Source organism: Leptosomus discolor, chromosome 14 (assembly GCF_034619465.1).
Source record: "Leptosomus discolor isolate bLepDis1 chromosome 14, bLepDis1.hap2, whole genome shotgun sequence".
NCBI lineage: Eukaryota > Metazoa > Chordata > Aves > Leptosomiformes > Leptosomidae > Leptosomus > Leptosomus discolor.
In genome coordinates, this window is record NC_141404.1 from 3,105,683 (window position 1) to 3,127,566 (window position 21,884).

Here is a 21,884-nt window from a genome sequence, read left to right on the forward strand (position 1 = left end):
GAGAGTAGTGTACAAATTCAACACTGCATACGACAGCACACGTTATACTCGACAACTTGAGAATGTTCTTGGGGTTTGTGTCTGTGGTTTTGTTTTTTTTTTTTTGTTGGTTTTGTGTTGTTTTGTGTTTTTTTTTTCTCTCTCCTTTGAGACAAGCTCGCTTTCTCAGTCAAACCTCTGAGAGGAAAGCAGTGCGATTTTGCGTTGCAATGTTTAATGCATAAAACCCAGCCCCCTGGGCCCTCCGAATCGTTCTCTTCTAAGAGTAAGGACTATGGGTGAACCAACAGTCTAGAACTGTGTATAGTTATGTGCAAAACATTCACTAGCACTCTGAACCTCAGGTCTATCATATGGGCATAGGAAGTGACAGATGCAGGTAAATAGTAATCTCAGGATCCAGCACATCATCTGACATCTACAAAATAGCCAACGGAGTTTAAAATGGCAGGTTCTCCCTAGAAAGTGTATTGAAATGATTAACAAAGTAACAAAATGGGCAGAATCTAACTTTGGTGAAAAGTCTGAACATTTCACATAATGCTCAACAAGCCAAAGTAAGGTACCATCTGTAGCAAAGACTAGATTTAGATTAACTGGTAAGTAGAGACAACTCTTCAAAGATCATAACTGTAAACTGCAAATCTACTTCCAAGTCTCTTACACACCGTTCAGTCCACACAGGCCACGTTCATTTCGCTGTAAAGACTTCAGCCTGGAAACACTATGAAAAGAAAAGTTCCTTTAATCGGGTCTTTATAGGAGAAAAGGGTTAGTTGTATTTGCAGACTGGGATGCTGACGGCGGGATTCCTGTACTGTGAAGAGGTTGGGTCATTGATCCTGCCAGGCTCACGTTCAGCCCTTGGCCCATCCTCGTTATAGACGCCACAGTGCCCATAGCTGGGATTGGTGCCATCCCCACAGGCACTGGGGCCATGGAAGACAGAGGTATTGGCTCCATGCTTATCGGTGGCACAGCACTGAAAGAAGGGCTGGTTCCCATCACCGGACTCGCTCTCATCTGATTTAGAGTGAGCGGCTGAGGCTGATTCACTTGGAAGGGGTTGATTGGAGTTGGTGCTGTAGCGGCGCCTGGTTTTGAGAGAAGAAAGGGGAAGAGGGAAAGAGATGGCACCTCCATAAACACCGAGCTTCTGGAGATCCTCCTTCCTGGCAAAGAACGCCCCTTCTGCGCTTCCCCACGTGCTCCCCACCCCAAAATGCCCCGCGGAGAACCCTGCCTGGCGGGGCGCCCTGGTGCACAAGTACCACGTGTTTCCCCTGACCCTACCAAGGCCACAGAACAGCCCTTCGCTGACCAACAGCTTCCACTGCTGGTGGCGGCCTCTGCCGAGACAGGTTCTCAACTTGGTTACCTGGAACACGCCCAACCGTGACATCCAGCTCGCTAATTATTTTCTTCTAAATGCTACTTAAAATCTGCATTACGGAAGAGAACTGCAGGCTCTCTGTACTCCTTTACTGCGATCTGGCTGCCGCAGATTTGTACATTTGCTTCAAGATGTCATCCAGTCAACTCCATTTAGAAGCTGTGTATGTTTCTGGCACCGAGTTTTGACAAGAATTCATGAAGTAAACAAGTTGTTTCCGAATTACAGCGGTGGTAGAAAAAACAGAGAATAACTTTCCCAGCGTTTGAGGTTCTTTGGACTGCGGCCAACACCGCAAATTCCTTTTACCGTGTATGTACAGCGTTATTTGGATGGCCCAGTGACCCCTTATAAACTTTTTGTAGCAACCGGTAATGGCAGATACACAGACTTCCTCTTGCTAAACACTGCCAAGGCTGTTCAGAATTACTGGGGTTTTTCCTACCCAAGGAGTTTAATAAATTGTCATTTTTTTTTTCCATTGGAACAGTAAAGAAAATAAATACTGAAAGAGCATTTTAAAGTCTTTCACCATACTAGAGTCGCACAGAAATGCGAAGAGCTTTTAAAAAACACATACATCTTCCACGTGTTCAGTGTCACCGTCCAAGCCCTCTCTAAGTAAAGGCTCATTTCGAACAGGGGCCCACCTGAGGAGAACTGCAACAGCTTCTTTTTTTTTTTTTTCTTCCCAAAATACACTGAGAGTGTGTTTTGACCAAAGCTGGTGTATCAAGCTAGCCTAAAGACAGCCTAACCAGCAAGCCACCAGATCATACTGCAGGCTGCTACCTGGGACCTCAGGCTGCAGTCAGAGACGCTGCTGTGCCTGCTGTAGCACAAGCCAAAGGGCAATTCCCACCTGCTTCCACGAGAACCTACGACCGATTCTCTTCCCGAGGGATTCTCTGGTGGCCACACATTCACGCCTTACCTGTTCTGACAATCAATCAGCTTTAGCTCAGCCATTTTTAATAACCCAAAGCCTCCTCCTAACACAGATCATTTTGAGAGAGCAAGGGCAAAAGTGAAAGAGAAACTGCTTGAACAAAGCCCATTAGATCAGCCTCAGAGGCAAGAAACTCTGCGCTTTCAGGGTCCGGCAGCGTGCCCTGAAACCCTCCTGCCGCCTCCCCCTCCTGCTCTCAGTCATGATCTGTTGGCTGAAGTAATCAACAAAACCAAACCCAAACCAGCTGGTGTCAAATCCGACAGGACTGAGCTACGCCGGGTTTTGCTATAGGAAGGGAAAGCTAAAACAGAAAACCGAAGGAACGTGCAGAAACAGACCTGGTGCCAAGAATGGATTCAGTGAAGTGACAGGTTGCGGCGGCTTAGACACCAGGGAATCCAGGTTCACCAAAGCAGCATTGGGGCCCAAAAAAGACTCAGGGGTTTTCCGAGCTGCGCTTTGTTTGCCTGATGTCACGCTCGAGTGCTGGGAATCAAAGAGATCAGGACTCGTGGTACCGCTATGCTGAGATGGCAAAGTGGAACCTGATTCAGCTGAAACAAAGAGAAAAACAAAAAACTTATTCATCTACACAGTCAAGCAAAGAAAACCCTGAAGTCTCTGACGGTAGCAACGTTTAAAATCTAACGTTTGCGTTAGCCAGATTCAAGTGTTTCAGTTCACGTCACACCCTTACAGCACGCAAGCAGATAAATGTTCTTTAGAAGAGCACGGAGAAGCTGCCGTTCGAGTTGCAGTGCCCTGCTGAAGGCGCTACCTGCTTTGCCCTGGTGAATGTTCTCACAGCTATGCTACAGCAGGCAGGGCTCGGAGTCTCCAAGGAGATGATATTCAAAAGTCCTGGCTTCTGCCCGCGCACTACACCGCTGCTGCACCCTTCCTGGCTAGATCCCACCCAGGTTTTCTCTTTTGTCTTGAAGAAGCCTAGGCTCAGCTTTGAATTAGTCACCACTCTTTCAGGCAGAACCATCCTGAAAGTACTTGCACGTTAAGGTCTGGCAGTTCTTCTTTCAGTGACTAATGACCAAATAAAACATAAATTAAAGCATTCATAAAAGTGTATTTTCTCATCTTCCTGCTATTGTTACACACTAGAATTTACGCATTTAAGTCAACATCATTCTGTTTGACTCTCTGAGCATAAGCCATACGCCAAACAGGTTGGACACTGAATTTAGAAGTCAGATTTCTGGGTGAATGCAGCAAAAGGTTATAGAGTGAAATTCTACGGCTTACAACGCAAAAGGCCAATTCCCCATCAGTTCATGCAAAGGCCAATCTGTTAACAAGCTTTTACTGCTGCGTTATCACCAGCTTTAATCTTTTCCTTTCTGAAAGTCGATTTTATTTCTTTTTTTAAATAAAATCTAGGAGGAGACACTTGTTGCTGAGACTATGACCCAAACTGTCCACATGCTAAGAATCTGATTCATACCTGGCTTTTTGGAAGTTCGAAGTGTGTCAAATTCAGAAAAATCATCTTTAACTGTACCATTCAAATTACTGAAGAGGTCAAAAGATGTACTTCCTGTTCAAAACAAGAAGACAGCCCTGTCATTAACAGATCTTCAGTTGCATCACACACCTGATCCTACCAAAAGCAATTTCTAACCCATTCATGCTACCAAGAAGCCGCCCTGTCAGGTTCCAGGGCAGCAGTTCGGACCAGCTCGAGTGCTCCTACTCTTACCCAGGACCAGGGAGAAGGATAATGTCAGAGACCTGTCCTTCTTACAGAATTAGCCAACTAATTCAGACCAACGTGCTTTTAAATCACAACCTAAGGCACACCTCAGCCTGCTGGGGTTTTAGCGAGTGGTTTGCACTAGACACACGCATAGGCACATATTGCTGCAGAAGACAACAGCAAAGAATTTACAGCCGAAACTATATAACGTGTGTTAATCAGCCCTCAAGTAAAATACCCTTTGGAATACGGTTCCAAAGACAAATGTAGCACTGCTACAACTTAGTGATGATTTGACTGGCGCTTCCAAAGTTAAAAGGAGGAGGGATGCGATGGAAAAGGTTACCTACAGGGAAGGCCTTGTTAGCTAAAGCACCAGAACTCGCCCCTGGTTTGCAACTGATAAAAACTTAACGTTTTCAAAACGTGGACACGCCCTTCCCTCAAAATGGAGGAAGAAAAACCATGCCTAAATGAACAACAATCACACTTCTGAAAAGCTTTAAAGTTTGCTGCCTTTTTTGTTTTATTAGTTGAAATGGTTCGCTAATTTAGCTTTAACCTTCAACACCTTTCAAGCAAAGGAAGGTACAGCCTTAGCTCCATAAAGAGGGCAAAAACCCAAAACCCAAGAGAATGAGCAAAGGTTGTGTGTAACAATACTCCTTATCAAGAACAAAGACCCACCATAGTTAAAGAATCATAATGATCCAGTTATTGTCCTTTGACCAGCAAAAAGCTGATTAGACAGCACTGATTTTTGCAGTACTCAGATTCCTTTGCTTATTACATGTGGAGATGAAGGACCAGCAGAAAATGCATTTAGGATGCGTTTAGCCACGGTGCCAACACGAAAATACCAGGTACTCAGACTCATCAAGGTCGCATTAGTTACAGAGCATAAACAGACAATTACATCTGCACCTTCTGCATCCTGCCAGGCAAGGGCTGGGGACGGCTTTCACACCCTCAGTCTGAAGTAACAAACCTTCATTTGCACCTCTAAAAGTCTCCTCAAGAGCGTGGAGCTGCTCAACCTGTCAATCTACGGCTGCAGAGACATCCATCTGCAGAGCTATTTATCATGATGAAAGGTAAAATTACAGTATCATTCATTTCCAGAAATTAAGTCCTCGTCTAATTAAAGATAAAACCCATTTAAAAACCCAACAGCGGCAGCAGCAGTCGCAAGTGCTCAGCATGCATCCACACACACCAATAAAAGAATGTAGAAGGGACAAAGCACAAAGCAGCAACGTGAATTCAGAGCTCTAAGTCAGAATAATTACACTTGAAGTTCTTTTCACTGCCAGCTATTTTTTATTTTTATTTTACAGACCAGTTCTGCAAATTGCTCAGCACACAGCTTCCTTTAACCAAGCAATGCAAGAAAATCATTTGGATTTCACCTGTGTTACTCAAGCGATATGGACATGGGATGAGACCGTTTCTCACCAGAAGTAGAGAGAGGTTTGTTTGCAGGTGCTGGTCCCCAAGGATCCATAGAAGATTTCGCTGCAGTAGAAGATGGCTGAGCAGGAGCCCAAGGGTCAACATTTTTGGACAGAGACTGAGCTGTGGATCCTGCTGGTGCTGCCCAAGGGTCAACAGAAGCAGCTGGTTTGGCACCTGCAAAAAGAGCCAGCAGGAACACACGTCAGTCCGGCTTCGCTTTGGAAAGGTTTCCTTGGAGAGTTCTTTCTTGCTGAGCCATTACTGCCCATTAATACTAACCATAAAGAGGTGAAGCAGTTCAGCATTAGGAATACTGGTAAGTCTCAGCACTCCGTGTCACACATGCTGAACAACAAGCACAAGTAAATTCTGTGCAAGACAGACGAACAAAACAAATCTCCCATTTGAAACTGAGTAAAAACATCCTCAGTTTCAATAAGAAAATAAACTTGCTTTTGTTACAGATGCTGCCACCATAGCAGTCAATATCTAACTGAAGGTGACCTAAATCACAGGGTACATTTAGGAACTCGCAGGAAAGAAGGTTTCTAAAAAGCTTATGTGTAAAAGGTACAAAATAGACAACATTAAGGCTTGGACAAAGAAATCTGTAAGATTCAAAGGGAACAGTTTTCAAAGTCTTTTAACCACACTGTTATTTTAGGAAAATACAATCAGCTTCCCTGAGCTAGTTGTGCTTTTTTTATTCCCATTTGTAAGCACAAACTCCTGACACAGATCTAAGCTGCCCACTGATACCCCTTCCTAAACTTTTTTTTTTTTAAACCAATGCCCGTATTCTCAGGATTCCCATTTTTATTGGAAGAAGCTCTTCATCCCTACAAATTCAGATTGCCCAAGTGCTCGCACACAAGGTTAGGGCTTCCTTATGTAAAGTGACAAAATAAGGCAGTAAAGGGAGAAGGAAAGAGAAAGAAACTTGCCTCAATTTCCTGCCAGTTTCTTCCTCTTCCTCCCTAATCTACTAATTTATCGCTTTCAGCTTAGGTGACCTCTCCTTCCTTCTACTATTAAACAAAACTATTTTGGCTTATCAAACCCAGGACCACCGAAGCAAATCACATTTCGGGTTTGCAGGGGGCCAGGCCCGTGTTGGAAGGTGTTGCTCTTGGCTTTGTCCCCACGTCGCCCACCCCCCGCCGCCCTCCACCAGCAGAGCGCAGGAACGGGAACCCAGCACTTCACACGCGCGTCCTGCACAGCTCTACGGGGATCAGTCGCCTTCGAGTCAGGGCGAGCAAACGCGTTTCCTCTTTCCAATGAAACTTCTCAGCCAGCCACGGTTTCATCACTAAATGAGAACAACCCAGCAGCAGGACAGGATTACCCCCGCGGTACAGGGCTATTATCTTTAACCACCACGTGGGCTTTAAGTTACAACTGAATATCATTTTTCTAAAACTCCATAGAAACCCCCTTGGCATCACAATATTCTTGAAAACCAATTCAACGCTACACACAGTGGCACAAATTCCAATTTGCCACGTTCTGTCTTTGTTTCATCAACAGGCAGCAGCTTCGGACCAGGAAATGCTGAAATTCTCCAAGTACATCCAATTATTCCCACACCGGTACTTTCATTTCCTTTATCTGCCCTGAGTGCTGCATTACGAGCAACGCCACACCAGAAATGCTAACGACAGCACTTCGCAGAAACGGAAGCTTTCAAAAACGTCTTTTCTTCCATAAAGAGAGCACACAAAATTAGAGCACTTGAGAAGTTACCTTCCCGTAGCTCCCATTATCTCTACTGAAATGCCAAAGCACATGCAGGATTCGAGAAATACAGTTGAAGGAGTCACTCTTTTATTACCAAATCCATAAATCTTACATCTTCATGACTATCCCTGAGAGCCAAGTAACCAGCAAGCTGGAACAATGGGGTTTTCTACGGCGTTAATAAAGTTCAGAGCCACTGAGAGGAAATGCTACAGCTGCAACTGATGCAAAGAAAATCTTGTCAGAGGATGATATATCGAGCACAAGATTTGAAGTAGGCGGATTTCGTTTGGTTTTCAACCACAGAAAGATAGACTGAACAGCCTTGGGCCCCAAAACTTGGACTTTTTCTGATTTCATGCTTGCAGTTTATCACCATAAAAGAAAGATTACCCTCAAAACAACGAGCTGCAGCTGGCCCAGCAGCTATGTAGGTGCCTTTAATGCCACCAGGAGGGGTTAAAAAAAAATGCATTTCATTATTAAACTTTAAAATTTTCATCAGGAATCTGGACGGCGGTGTGCTGAATGCTAATGCAAATGACTTTGAAGCACTTTATAGCAGAGGTCGTAGAATCACCAGCCTGAAGCAAACCTGACAGAACTAAGCTGTTAGCCTTCATGGAAAAGCTTCCATTTGCATAGAAACCCCCTGCCCCTCAAAAAAAAAGAAAAAATCCAAAACCATCAAAAAATAGATCCAGCTCCAATTCCACAAAAGTAGCAAGTTTAACCCGTCGTACCCTGAGAAACCTTCAACTTCCTTATGCAAAGGAGTAACTCCTTGGATGGACGCTGGCTAACCCAGACAGCAGCCCACAGCACCGGCAGCTACACACACGCATAAGCAAACACGCAAAGAAGTGGGCTTAATTGCTCTTGAAGATGTAAGCATGGATCTTTTCACTTCAGAAACAGGTTCCATGAATTGAGCATCAAAACCTTAAGGATCACAGTCAATATTTGAAATGGTAACCTCCATTTTTTGGTGTAGTACAAAAATCTCCATTTAAACAATTTAATCCATTCGGTTCTGACAATAGACACGTCACATTTCATTAGGAGCAATTAAAGACGTATTAACTCTGATCTACGGCCTTCCTAACCACAGTGCCCTGCCTGGGAAACAACCAAAATGGACTCTCACACCGTCGTTAGCAAGCATGACATTGCACATTGAGAAACTCTGAAACCTTCCACGTTAAAAAGCAAACTACTTCTAAACCAGCATTCCTTCTGGCAGTTTGTTCTTACCAAATGATTGCCATGGGTCAGAGGCAGTAGCTGCAACTGTGGATCCTCCCCAGGGATCAGTTTGGTTTGCAACAGCAGGAGGTCCCCAAGGCTCCGTTTTCTGCGGGGCCGGTGCCGACGAAGGCAGGGCATCCATTAGGTCCAACAAAGTGGTATGCTGAGGGCAGGAATAATCTGAGCTTTAATCAAGAGCATTACCAAGCCGAAGCACAAACCCATGAGAGTGAAGAAGCAATTTTATTATTTTTTTTTTTTCCTTTTACACACCTGCATTGACTAGTAGTTTGAAATTTAACCCACACGGAAGAAGCTTTAAGCTATACAACAAAGCAATCCCAAAAGCATAAAAGAGCTCAGTATTAAGCTATTTTGTGTTACTGTATTTCAGCTTTTGGCAGCATAACCGGGAATTTCTTAGTCGAAGGCACTACCTCCTTCTTTTTGGGAATTTTAATTGTGTCTCTGCGACTCTCCTCCAGAGCCATCTGTAATCTCAGATCATCTCCGCGTCTGAGGCGCTCCTCCTGCAAAGGAAATCAACACTGTTGATAGAGACCATTAGCCTAGACTGTGCTGCTCGCTCCCTCCTGGTGCCTAGCCCCCTGGGCAGGACCCTGCCAGGGAAGGCCTGGGCAGGACTCCCTGCCACCCTAGGAGCCATGCGCACCACAGGCACGCGGGGTGGGATCGCCAGGCTTATTTGCTGTAACTTGGACACAACACAAGTGTGGGGAAAAAAACATTTCTGGTGATTCTTGCCTCAAACAGAGGTCAGGAGCACCCTGACCCTGGAACACCAGCGTAACAGCGTGATCATAACAACGTCCGTTTTGCTCACCAAGATTTACCCTCGTGTTGTTTTACTCCCAATGGGAAAGCTATAAATGAAAGGTCCTTTCCAAAATTCCACCGCAGAACTTAAAGACAAAGTAAACATCCCATCTCTAAATTACTGCATTTTTTTGAGCTTTCAAATCACCACTGAAGGATGCAGTGATTTAAACTTTAGTTTTCCTGGCTTTTGTCAGCTTCCCTCCACACCTGGTGCAACTGTTACAAAGAATGTGAAGCGAACTAATCCAGCCAACTCCACGCCTATTTTGTCAGTTTTTAACATCTGTGAACTACCACGTTTGTGGTGCATCCAACTACCTCAAGTATCTTTGCTTGCATCACATCTTTCAGAAGTTGACCAATTCCCCAGTTGCTATTTCCCTTGCGATTTTTTTTTTAAGCTGTTTCAACATTCTGATTTTTCTTTTAACTTTATTGCTCAATAATTACCAAGTTTACTGGGTGATAGTTTCCCTTTCCAAGCACAGAGATACTAATGCTTAACATACAGCAGGAAGCTAAACTTGTCACAGGAAGCCTCTAAACTATTACAGACACCCAGCATGGCTGACTTGAATTTTCACTCATAGCTGAGATTCAACAACTTCGTTATAAACTAACATGCAATAAACTTTATCCACAATCACAGCATTTACTCCAAATTCAGAACGAACCTCCTAAGAATTAACACAGTAACATAACCCACGTAATAGATTAGGAGCTGAGTTACTTTAAACCAGGTGCTTTATATATTCTAGTACTTTGTGTCAGGTCACCCTCCTGTTCCAGACAATCTTACCGAACGTACAGATCATTCAAGATTTCATTGTAACCAGAATTCACCGACATTTCTTATGCTGGCCCCGTTAATGAAGGTTTTCAGGACTAGTCATGTTTTCAGATCTTCCTAACTGAAAACATCTTCAATAATGTGATGATTAACATCCTCCCACACAAAGTCTTCTTGCAAAGTGACTGTCATCTTCCACTAGTCTCAACAGCTCGGAGGCTGAAGGTACTTTAAAAAGAGATTTAAGAAAAAAATAAAAAAATAAAAGAGCAACATCTTCCAAAATGGCCTTTCTCTCCCCCTATTCCACCTGGAGCAAAGCCAAGCTGCCATTGAAAAAACAACAGGATTGTAGTCTCAACTACCAAAGCACGGAGACTTTGGAAAACCTACACGGGAACTGACCTGCTCCGCCACTTCCCGGCTCATCGCCAGCGCGAGCTGCAGTTGGAGCTCCTCTTCTCCACTCGTCTGAGGTCGGGCCTGCTCGAGCTCAGAGGAAACTCGAGGGGACGTAGCTGTTGGAGACAAAACCCAGCAAATTGAACACCCCAAACAACAAAAAGCTGTAACAGGTTTGATTATTTCTCTGACCAGACCACCCCACTTTCACACGGCCATTCTCAAAGGGCCCCAGCCCGCGACAGCCCCCCGGAGTGCCAGGGGCCACTGACTCGCCAGCCACCACCAGCTCCCTCAACCATCAGAGATAAAGCTCCTACCAAGGCTGAGGTTAACAAGCCAGAACAATTAAGCAGGGAAAATTTTGCAAGGCAGCTCAATTGCTTTAAAGGGAAAACGTCCTTGGAAAACAAAGGCTTTTTGTGTTAGCGGGGCTGTAATATCAAGAGGAGTCACTAACGAATGCTGGGTACCCTGTCTCAGCATATCAGAGCTTCAGAGGGCAGGATGCTAACTTAAAAAAAAACCCTACAGAATTAATCATTCAAGAAAACATTTGCTGTTATTTCTTACATCTTCCAATGTCAGTAAGGATTTGCTGGGAGTTGGCCAGTATCAGGGTAAAATTGGATACCGCCCACTTCTCTGTAAAATAATACAGTCTTAATGGGACAGATAAAGAACTATTCTTAACTGCTAAGCAGTCTCAGAGACAAACAAGCCAGCTTTTCATACTCAAAATTTACAAAAATACTGTGTCGTTCTCTGTTAAAAACAAAGTTTGGTATATAGGTCGGGGGAGTGGTTTGGGTTTTGTAGTTGGTTGGTCTTTCTTTGGATGAAGACTTCTACCAGCCAAGAACTAGCGGTGATCTCCCCCCACTCCTCCTCAAGGAACAGTCAAGCTTGACAGCTAAAATACACAATTTCTCCATATACAAATCTTCTTTTACTGAGGTTTTCACTACAGTAGCATGCAGAAATTCCCATCCCAAGAGGACAACACTAATAGGTTTATCGCTAAATTAAACAATTTTCTGCTCGCTCTCTCTCTCAGATAATTCTCTAGCATCCGAATCATTTACACAGAAATTTCATCCTCCTCTGGCAAGAAAGTTTGTATTTAACAGTCAGAACAGTAGTTTGTTTGGAAAAATATACATTGACATTTAAGAAAGTGAAACACTTAAACTAGTATGTCAAGCTCAAAGAAATCAGCGTCCTTCTTAATAGGTCAGTGGGCATGTAAAAACTAGATTGCCAAATGGTAAATTTAAACAACACTTTTTCAGTCACTACTTTAGTCCTCCAGGTATCTCCCAGTCTCGCCTCCCCCTAAGTCTTAGGACAAAATGACATTACAAAATAAAAAGCACAACCTTCTCTCTCATCCAGCAGGCCAGAAGGAAGGTGACTTTCCATAAATTAGGAATGACCCTTCCTTTCCACCATACACCCAATGGGCCATCCCATCCCACTCCGTTTCTAAAGGGACAAGTAAATTTATCACCCAGAACGATTCTTCCACGTTGTGCTGATCCTGAAGCTTTCAAGCCAACCAGACAAGCGCCTTACTTCACAGAAAGATGTTACTCATACCTCAAGTCTATTACTTTTTCCAAACTTTCTCATATAAACTATCTAAATTTAGCCTGCTTCACGAGTACGTTTTGCTCCAACAGTCACAGACAGGCTCTCCAATATATTATATGGATTATTACAGACTTACAGTAGGAACATAAAGGGCATCAGATAACAGGATGTCTGACAGCATGGAAAATATAACCTTAAAACATTTCTAAAATTTGAATATTCTTTAATATGAAAATTAAAGAAAAAGGAAACAGGATAAAACTCAACAGGAGGTTACCAAAAGGTAGCCCATGACAGAAAAACTGTAGATCCTTCTCTGATTTGTCAGTCAAAAGGAAAAGCAGTAATCTACGTGGACTCAGCAAAGCATTTTGTGACACTAAATAGGATGCTACTGTTAGGCAGAGGGTAGTGTAAGAACTGAAACAGGTAAAGTCCCAGTTGAAGAAGAGATTACATCAAACTGCCTACCACCACCAAGGAAGTTTAGTTACAGTTTCTCAAGAACTGGCTTTAAGACTGACCTTAAGAGAAATCATGTAATAAACAAATGCAGGATGTTACGGGAAAACGCAAAGATAATGCTAAGAAAAATTGTCAAATTAGAGGGAGAAATGGAAATATTAGAAAAACACGTGATTGAGAAGGAAACGGGATGATACAGAGAAAGAAAAGTCATTTCTTTGATGACCACTTTCTGCTAATTGGGGGCATCAACGGCAAGTGCAGAGATACAGAGAACTTTCCTTAGGACTAAACCACATGACAACTCCCAGGCACCAACCTAATGGAGCGATTACTGACATTAGCACTACTGCATCACAGCATTAGTCAGAGTTCATCTAACACATCATGTGCAGGTCTGGTCGCTCAAATCCAAGACAGATGATTTCAAGACAGAACGGATGTGCAAACACTTTCCTTCTGAGTACAGACAATATTTTATGTGCTTATCTTTGCAAAAAGAAGATTGAGCAGTTCATGGTTGCTAAATGCATCAGGCTTGCAAGTACTATGGAGTCAGACAAGCTATTTAAGATAAAGGGGCAAGAACCAGTAGCATAAATTGACCATGAACAGATTTGAGATACAAATAGAAAGGAGCAGCTTTCCAGCACGAATTATAGAAGGAAAGAGTCATTATCTGGTTTGAAAACCCGGAGTTGGATAAACATACAAACGGGACACCACCACAGCCACCTGAGAACAGACGGCTACTGGACTATGAGCAGGCAGGTACCTTCTGGTCTTCTAGTTCTTTAACTGCAATTGTGGCAAAGAACATGATTTCCTGCACTCTTTGCACAGGAGGTTTTTCCATCTCTGCTGGCCTAGCTACATTCCATAAAAAACGAAGAAGCTGATGGTAGAATGACTTTAAAATTACATGACATGGGTTAAGTCCGTTGATTTTCCTCCCATTTCCACACGAAGGACTACCTACCGAAAGCCTCACCAGTCGCAGCTTTAACAGCAGACAGCATTTTTGCACTAAAACGCTGCAAGAAGCAGGGGTCGCATCCTGCTCTGAGCACCTCACTCGCCCTCCCACGGTGGGTCCTCGCCTCCCCGCCACGCACGGGAAGGGCAGGCTCGTTTTGGCAGGGAGCGACATGACCTCACAGCTCCCAACAGAGACCAGCATTCAGCGGCTCCAGGAGCTGAACACAGATAATAAAGGGTCTCACAGATATAGCTTATTTCTTTTCACTTTTAGGCTTTTCAGCAATTCATTCTAACTTGGTTTTATTAACTCGAAAAGGCACTTTACAGCTCCTTCTACAAATAAAGGAAAAAACTGTCAATTTGAAATTCTTCCTTGGGTCTCGCATTAAAAAAAACTGATAAAAATGTTGCTATTTTACATTTAAACCTCTGCAGTGGTTATAAAACCATCTACATTAAATAGCTGCCAGCGTTTTTTTTTTTTTTTTTTGAGAAAGGATTAAGGGAAATTCAAAACACTGCTCTTGGTAGTAATCTGACATGTGTTATCCAGCAAACTTCACTCCTCAATTCCCACAGTATTAGGTCTGCCCTTCTACATTGGCCTCGTCCCGCATTAACGTTTTAGTCGCGAGGCTCTAGCATGAAGGTTATTGCCTCAGTAACAGTATCACTGCCACACAAAGCATCTCTTATTCCACAGCACATGACAGTTAACTCAGATGTTTATGTAAGATGGGACTCAATAGATCAATTCTGACCTGCTAAGCCCTGCTTTGTTGCTGCTTTGAGAATTTGGAAATCCTGGCCCCTCTAAGCTGCCCAGAAACTAGTGCAGGGGTATCTGCTTCTGCAGGGAGACAGGCCACCGGGCTGTCTTCTCAGCCAGGCTCTAGCTGCAACGCAAGGAAATAATTTCCAACCTCAGTTAATCACTAAAGCAGGATTCTGCTCCACCATCTGTCTCTAGTACAGGCTATGACGTCTTTCATACGTATCTATTGGTAATTTACTGGGTTTTGGCTACGTTAAAAGCCCTCTTTTGGAGGGACATCTAGAGGTTTGGTTAAGTTAGTGAGTTAAAGTGTATACACAGCACACAGCTAGAAAGTGGAGTCATTTCCTATATTAATGATAAAAATCAGTCCCAGCATTAAAAAAAAAAATAATAATCAGACTGGGTATTTTCATTCAGAAGCATGTGCTTCATTTTTTGGGGTTTGGGTTTGGGTTTTTTTTAATGTCACTCTAGACCAAGTGATGGCACAGAATGCCATGGAAAATAAGCCCCAGCTTTGTCATTTGCAGGTGGCGTTCTTAAGAGCAGAATTCAGTTCTTAGTCACATTTGTACAGAGAGAAAAGCTGTCTCCTCACTCAATTGGTACGCCTACAAAGGCAGACAAAACCGAGGCTGACTTGAAAAATTAGAATAATATCAAGGTAAGAACTTAGAAACTGATAGCAATTCACCTGGGAACCAACTGGAGAGCCCATTTGTTAGTCTTCAAATGAAAGACTATTCAAATAAAGATGGGGATACTTTCAAAAAGCCAAGCTAACCTCTCAAATTATGAAAGGGCATGTGCAAACTGCTTAATCTAGAAGGAATTGTGTAATCCACCTTTCCACTGGGAATTAAAGAGATCTTTCAAATACAAGAAGAGAATTAATAGCACCAATTAATGCGACAAGGTGGAGCTGAGCAGCCTTACTGCATGATTTCTAACTGCACTGGAGCAGACAGAGCGCTTCCGAAATTCGTTTAATACTGAACAAATCCTTAAGACTCGCTTTGGTTAAAGAGCATTTTTTTGCTCTCAGGTGATCCCTACACTCATCTTAATAGACGTAGTCAGGTAATTTACTGCAACTACAGAAGCCTGGTTACACCAACAGCATCTCCCACCTCTACTTAGAGCATCAGAAAAATAGAATTACAGTGAAAGGATTATATCAATTTTTCAAGTGACGTCTGACAGATAACAGAAGTCTACCAAATTCCTTCAACACCTCAAATTACAGAAATTATCCATGCAGCTCATCCAGATTCGTCGCTGGATAATATGCTGTATACTCCCTGACTAAACTGGAAGGCCAGAGATATATTCCGACCTGCAAAGATGCAGAAGAGATTATTAAAAAAACCCCAAAACTTTAAAACCAGGAGCATTCCTCCTACAGTGTCAAAGCCAAATTAGTAATTCCTCTGAATTATTTTCTACTCCAAGCGAAAGGGGAGACAAAGACGAAATACATGAGTGAACACAAACTTGCTGACGCTTCACAAAATAAATAATGAGTCAACTTAATGTGAATAATCACTGGACATATTAAAACTCATTATTTCGGCTGAAGAAAACTGTTCCCAAAAATCCTTACAGGTAAGGTTAACAGACTTGGCATTTCACAAGATCCATAAAAGCCCTTTTCAGTCCATCTTTCACCACTCTTATCAAACAGGCTGTATGTATAATGAATCTGATTTCTCAGCCAAGCGGCCTTCCTCCGGGCAAAGTGCTCCTCTAAAATCAGGTCACGCTCTGCACGGTGCGTCGTTCCCGACTCTGCCGCATTTGTGTAAGGGGAACCAGGACGTTAAAACACACACCGGTCTCGCTCTGCCAAAAGTGCAACCCAAACCCCAGGCAGCAGATGGCCAAAGGAAAAAGGACGTGTGTGCAACCCAAAATAACACAGGTGGGTCCTGCTTTAGGCGTAACAGGACTGGACCTCTTTAAAAAGCGGGACTTCAGTAAACTTGGTTTTAAAACACAAAGTCGGTACAGGAAGAGGACCAGCGTGTTCCAGGGATCCTTCGAAGTTGAAACTAATTCAAATACACCATCTTCTGGGGGCAGGGGTGCCAAGGAATTGGCTTTGTCAGTCGCTTCCCTCCAGGCAGAGCATTTTTCCATCATTTTTCCAACTCCCATAACCACCCAGTCACAAGGAGCCGCAGCAGACTGCACTGCTCGCTGCCTGAGCAGCCACAGCTCAGCTGTCACAACCGACCTGCTCCCAAGGCGGCTGAGGAAGAACAAGGCGATCCGAGTCCGTGCCCTCCTGCCCCATCTCCTCAGAGCTGCTGCGGGGCGCAGTGTTCTGCAGGTACTCTGAACTGCCTGCCCCACAGCAGTGACTGCAGCACTCTGCTGCCATGCTGCCCACTCCGGTGCAGCCCCAGAGCAGTATTCCTGGGCAAGCCTCTGCAGAAAGAACACTTTAAAAAGATCAGTCCTAGGCGAAGGACTTTATCAGGACCAGGAAACTCTGACAAACACACTCCCAGGCTTGAGACAGCATCACAGTTCAGAATTAAGAGGTCTATATTAAGAACACCCTACTTTTCCCCATGCAGCCATAAAGCCAGAATCCTATTTAAGTGATCACTAGCAGCTGTAGATGAAACAAGGGTAGGAACAAGAGGCTGAAGTTTTCAAAACTGGGTGACTAACATCTAGTTTAAAGACGATATTTAGACACAAAGCCAGATTAGGGGCAGGGAACTATTGCTCCAAAAAATTTCAAACATTGACCTTATATTCCTTCCTCTCCCCAATACGTTTAGTTTCAGCACCACACAAGAACCTTCCCTTAACAGGAAATAAAACCCAACCTCAGATTTCATGCAACTCCATAGAATTTACACATTCTCCAAAATAAAAACGTAGGTATATTGTCATGGAATATTTAATAGTTCCTAATCTCAACACTAATTGCCCCTGGCTTAAAGCTGGAAGACAGCCAGTTGTCCCCAGTGTGTCAGAAACTGTTGCCAAGATGGAGGTTGGGAGGAGCTTTATTTTTGCTTTTAGCTTTACAGTATCTCCCTTGGCTTCCATTTACAGATTACAAGACTAGATAGCAAAAACACACTCATACTTTTACAAGTGTTTGCATCAATAGCCAGTAATACATGCCATAACATACTCCCTGGAATTATACAAGCTTTATAGCACAGAGCTCTTAAGGGCCAATGAAGTCATTCAGGCAAAGCTTTGGGGGAAAGGATTTTATTAAAAACTATCATGCTTCACCATTTCACTTTCCAGAGTTTCTAAAGGACTGCTGGAGAGGAGATGAAAATATCTGCAAGGAAGCGGGAAAAAAACCCCATACTTACTTGCCAGCGCGTCTGGCCCGCAGCAGCGAGGGACGACAGTACATCAGGCAAGAGATCCTTTTCCATCTTGAATTCTATCACACTATACAGGCTATCAATCATGCTTTTATTTTTTCATAATGGATAAATCTGGGACACAAAAGACCAGCAACTCTACAAGAAAAAAAACTTTCTGGCTCAACATCACATACAAAACCCAATTCTTACACGCACTGTCAGCTACAAGCCTACACACATGCTCAGGAAGCTAGAGAAGAGCAGCAGTTTGAGCATTGCAGTGTTTCTAGGCAATGCTGTGCAGCGCAGCTAACTCGACATTCTGAAGAAACTGAACAAAAAAGGGCCCACTGACTGATCCCATATTGCACTTTCAGTAACTGACAGAAGGGGGGAGAGATCCCTCACACACAATCCGGACATAGGATCCACTGGAAGTTACTTGTTGCCCTAGTGATCTGTCCTGGAGAAACTATTAAACTCTTTCAGCCAGCTCAGGCTTTTTATCTTCTGCAAGAAAGTATCAAAAACGAGGAGATTTTATAGCCAAACATCATCTTTGCAAGTAAGGGGAAGGCACTCTCAAAATCTGCAATCCCCACGCACTGCACCTAGCAAGAAACAAAAGTAAAATGCGCCAATACCAAACCACTGAGATGAAACATTCCGCTTAGCTGTGTTGGTAAAAAGGCTGTTACGCTCTCCCAGACTTTATTTATATTTGAATGTTAATAAGGCACGCTAAATATTTAGCAAAGAGGGTAGATGTACATTTTTAATAGGCAAATCTCATGCTATAGACTGCAAATCTAAATGCCTCTGATCTCTTCTTCAAAGGCTCAGAGGAATGAAAGACAATTCCACCAGATTATGCAGTACAGCAACCGCATCTTAAAACTGTTATAAGGAGAGTATTTCCCAGGAGCAAAGCATAACTTAATTCCTTTTACATATTTTACTGAATCCATATTTTCAGAACAAAAGAAGGGTATCGTTACAGAACAAAAGAAAACATGATAGATACAATCTCACTTTAAATAATGAAAAGCATCTTTTCCATTAAATTTAGAAGGCTCAAGAATAACCCTACATTTATGTAACAGATTAAATGTCTGGATTTTGATGAAGCTCCTTCCTGGTTTCCTCGGATAAAGGACAAAGCTCTACACAAAGTTTTCCATTATCAGAAGCACTCAGCACAGTTGTTTCATAAGGTGCTGGTTTGCTTTGCTATACTCAATTAAACCATACAAGGAACATATTAAAACTTCGAAAGATACAGATCAGAAAAACTTAACAACCATCTGTATTTGTGCTGACAGATAATTTAAGGCCAGGAGAGTCTGCAACAGAGGAAGAACCCAAACGAAAAAAAAAAAAAAAAAAAAAGGCGCCTGAGATGTGTAAAGCTGCTTAGGTACATGCTTATGGGGGAGGAGAAAAAAAAAAAAAAGATTAAGAAATCATCACCTCAAAAGCAATCCTGCAAAGAGAGGCATACAGCAAAGTCACATGCGGGCAAATGAGAGCATCCAGTAAATCACCACTTTGTACCGAAAGAATAATCAAACTTGCTTCTTGACATCTAGTCCCCCATCAAAGTCCTTAAAATGTCCAAGGAACAACAATCCAGAAACACACCCTGTGTTGCTCAATCCTGGCTGGGAGGGATAGTTTGAAGCCTCTGGTAGCATTTAACAAGACAAACAATAGTTACATGCACTAATTAAAGTGAAGAGCTGGTGAAGAAATAACCCCGTGGAACAAACCAAAGGTGTGCTCAGCAAACCTTAGCGGCTATTATTTCAGTCCACAGCATAAGTTAAAAACAATATTTCAAGCTATCTCCTAAATTAAGAATTTTTGTTGTAGTCAACTGATATCTACAGACCTCAAGAGAAAAAAAAGTTATTGTGATAACTACACATGTTCTCCTTTAAAAATTCACACTAAATCAATGCTCAACTATGGTTATTATAGAAAAAACAAGGCATTTGTTACTCCACTGCTAATTAAGAGACAAGATTAAAATTCTCATACCTTGAAACCTTCATGCACTTTTTTTGAACCCTGCATCCCAAAAATATTTCCTTTAGAAAAAAAAAATAATTTTTCCTGCTCTTCTCCATAGCTTTAAATGGACAGAGATTTTCTTCATCCTCGCTCAGTTTGTCCTGCTACTCCTACTGCCTTCCACAGAAAATGGCTGCGCGTGGCAGGGTACCGACACCATTCACGTATTTATAACCCGAGAAGCACTTTGGGACACAGGACATGACAAACTTGAGATTCTTAAAACTGATGCTCAATCGATCCACCACACTGGCTCGGTTACAGTCCTCCACACACTATAAGCATTCATTTAAGGGAAAGATTTTCCTTCACAATTAGACCACAACCACTGACATTCCAGCCAAAGCAGCTTTCATCAGACCATTACTTATATTAAGAAGGAATCAGTGCCAAGTCAGGCCTCTTCCTAACATGACAGGGAGTTCCCCCAAGCAATGGTAGAAAGAATCCACTCTTCCCACATCATTGTACTTTTTTTTTTTTAAGAATGAAATACAGTATTTAGTACTGATACTTACATACCAAATGCTGATAGTATAAATATTTAAACATAGACATAGTCAATGTTTACTCTAAGAACCACTGAGCAAGCAATAAAGGAAATCAAATACCAATACTCTTCCCAAAGTAAAATAGCAGCAACACAAAGAAAGTAGTAAAATGATCCAGGAAATACTCTGTATTTCTAATTTTTTCTTGAATTATTCTTAACAGAAAGCCCTCTACACAACAGATTTTCAGGCACTCCTTTTAAAACTAGAAACAAAGAAACAAACAAAAAAATCCTTTCACAACCTCCCTACTGAGGTTGGGGGCTTATCGCATCCAACACTGGAACGTGTTCACAAAAGCAGCTTGACAATGCTACCTTTGGGAACTGACAGTAAACAACTGCTTTTTAAATTGATTTACGTCAATACACACATCCTCTCCAAAACAAACATTTAACCAGTCATTTGAAGAGACAGCAGTGATGCGGAACAGACCTACAAAGACTCACCGCTGCAAAAAAGCCCCTCGCAGTCAGCCCACTAATCCTCCTAGCAGCCATCATTTACTCTCGGGTCTAACAGCAAAGCACAACACAAAATCTCTCAAGAGAAACGGAAGAGAAACTTCTTTTCTCTTTTGCTTGTACTTACAGCCATGGTAAGACGCCGGGGATCCTCCAGACTTTCCATATTCTTGCTCTGAGTAGCTGGTGGATAGGTTTGGCTGACTGGAGCCTCGGCCAAAGGTGATCTGATTGCTACCCACTCCAGTGGCCACCTGAGCCATGCGTTCTTTGGTCTTCAGGGCTTGGGCCCTCTCTGTCTTGAGTCGCTCGTCATCCTTCAGAAGAGACACTAGCTGCTTGGATTTCTCCCTCACATTGATGCCCTGGTCTTTACCATCTCGATCAATATACTGAAAATCTTTCAACGTCTGGATAGCAAAAATATTCTCTTTACACTGCTGCGCCACTCTCTCAGAACCAGTTTTAATCAGGTAATCTAGCAGAGTAAGGGCCTTGTACACATGTCGCCAGTTCTTGCCATGGTCATTCAGTCGTTTCCAGATCATGCTCATAATTTCAGAAAAGGCCACAACATTGTAAGTCAGATCTGCTATTTCAGTCATTAATGAACTGGAAGGACCCCAGGGGTCATTAGAGGTCGCTTCCCGAACTTTTATTTCGGCCTCTGAATAATTGTTCACAATGTTCTTCATCTGCCGTCTAATAGACGAAGTCGTCATCTTTATTTCCCTTTTTAACAAGACAGATTCCAGAACACAAGCAAAAAAAGGCTATATTTGCTCTTCTATGAACGTTTCTGAACTACGAAGGCTCCGTATCAGTGGCTTATTTGTAACACGTTCCACTACAATCATTTCCTCTCTTCAAGAGAATGACACGAGAAAATGAAAATCATGACCTGCGTGAGGAAAGAAAACAAAGCCCGTTAGTTGTGTCTTTAGTTATTCCTACATGAAAAGCTACCTAGGTACGCTTTCGAGAAATTTTGCTAGAGTTAACTGACGAATTTTCTCCCCGAATTTCTTCAGGACATCTGGTTTTGAAAACAACTTGCTCAGTAAGATTAAACACTGAAGATTAAAAACCTGAACTGCTGAACAAGAC

General features: G+C 42.7%; 1 protein-coding gene across 4 annotated transcripts; it reads right to left on the reverse strand.

The window, feature by feature from the left end:
* Positions 1–727: 727 nt before the first annotated feature.
* Positions 728–21,610, reverse strand: EPN2 (epsin 2). Of its 4 annotated transcripts, none has more exons than XM_009959800.2 (8): positions 20,905–21,610; positions 10,532–10,644; positions 8,934–9,026; positions 8,503–8,659; positions 5,509–5,682; positions 3,802–3,894; positions 2,684–2,899; positions 728–1,094 (listed from the first exon to the last, which is right to left on the reverse strand). In XM_009959800.2, the coding sequence occupies exons 1-8, from the start codon at positions 21,497–21,499 to the stop codon at positions 757–759; spliced, it is 1,779 nt and encodes a 592-aa protein (XP_009958102.1). In that variant the 5' UTR covers positions 21,500–21,610; the 3' UTR covers positions 728–756. The 4 variants fall into 4 exon arrangements, with proteins under 4 accessions (XP_009958102.1, XP_009958101.1, XP_086329033.1 ...); XM_009959799.2 differs by having other exon boundaries at positions 8,503–8,681; positions 8,929–9,026; XM_086472907.1 differs by having other exon boundaries at positions 10,520–10,644.
* Positions 21,611–21,884: the final 274 nt, after the last annotated feature.

What these genes read in the sequence shown, in the direction of transcription:
- EPN2 (XM_009959799.2), bottom strand. Translation starts at nt 21,499, where the DNA reads ATGACGACTTCGTCTATTAGACGGCAGATGAAGAACATTGTGAACAAT. An exon ending in CCCAAAAAGAAGGAGGTAGT is followed by an intron (nt 8,682 to 8,928) that starts GCCTTCGACTAA and finishes TCTTGATTAAAG; the next exon opens with CTCAGATTATTCCTGCCCTC. An exon ending in CAAACCTCTCTCTACTTCTG is followed by an intron (nt 3,895 to 5,508) that starts GTGAGAAACGGT and finishes TGTTTTGAACAG; the next exon opens with GAAGTACATCTTTTGACCTC.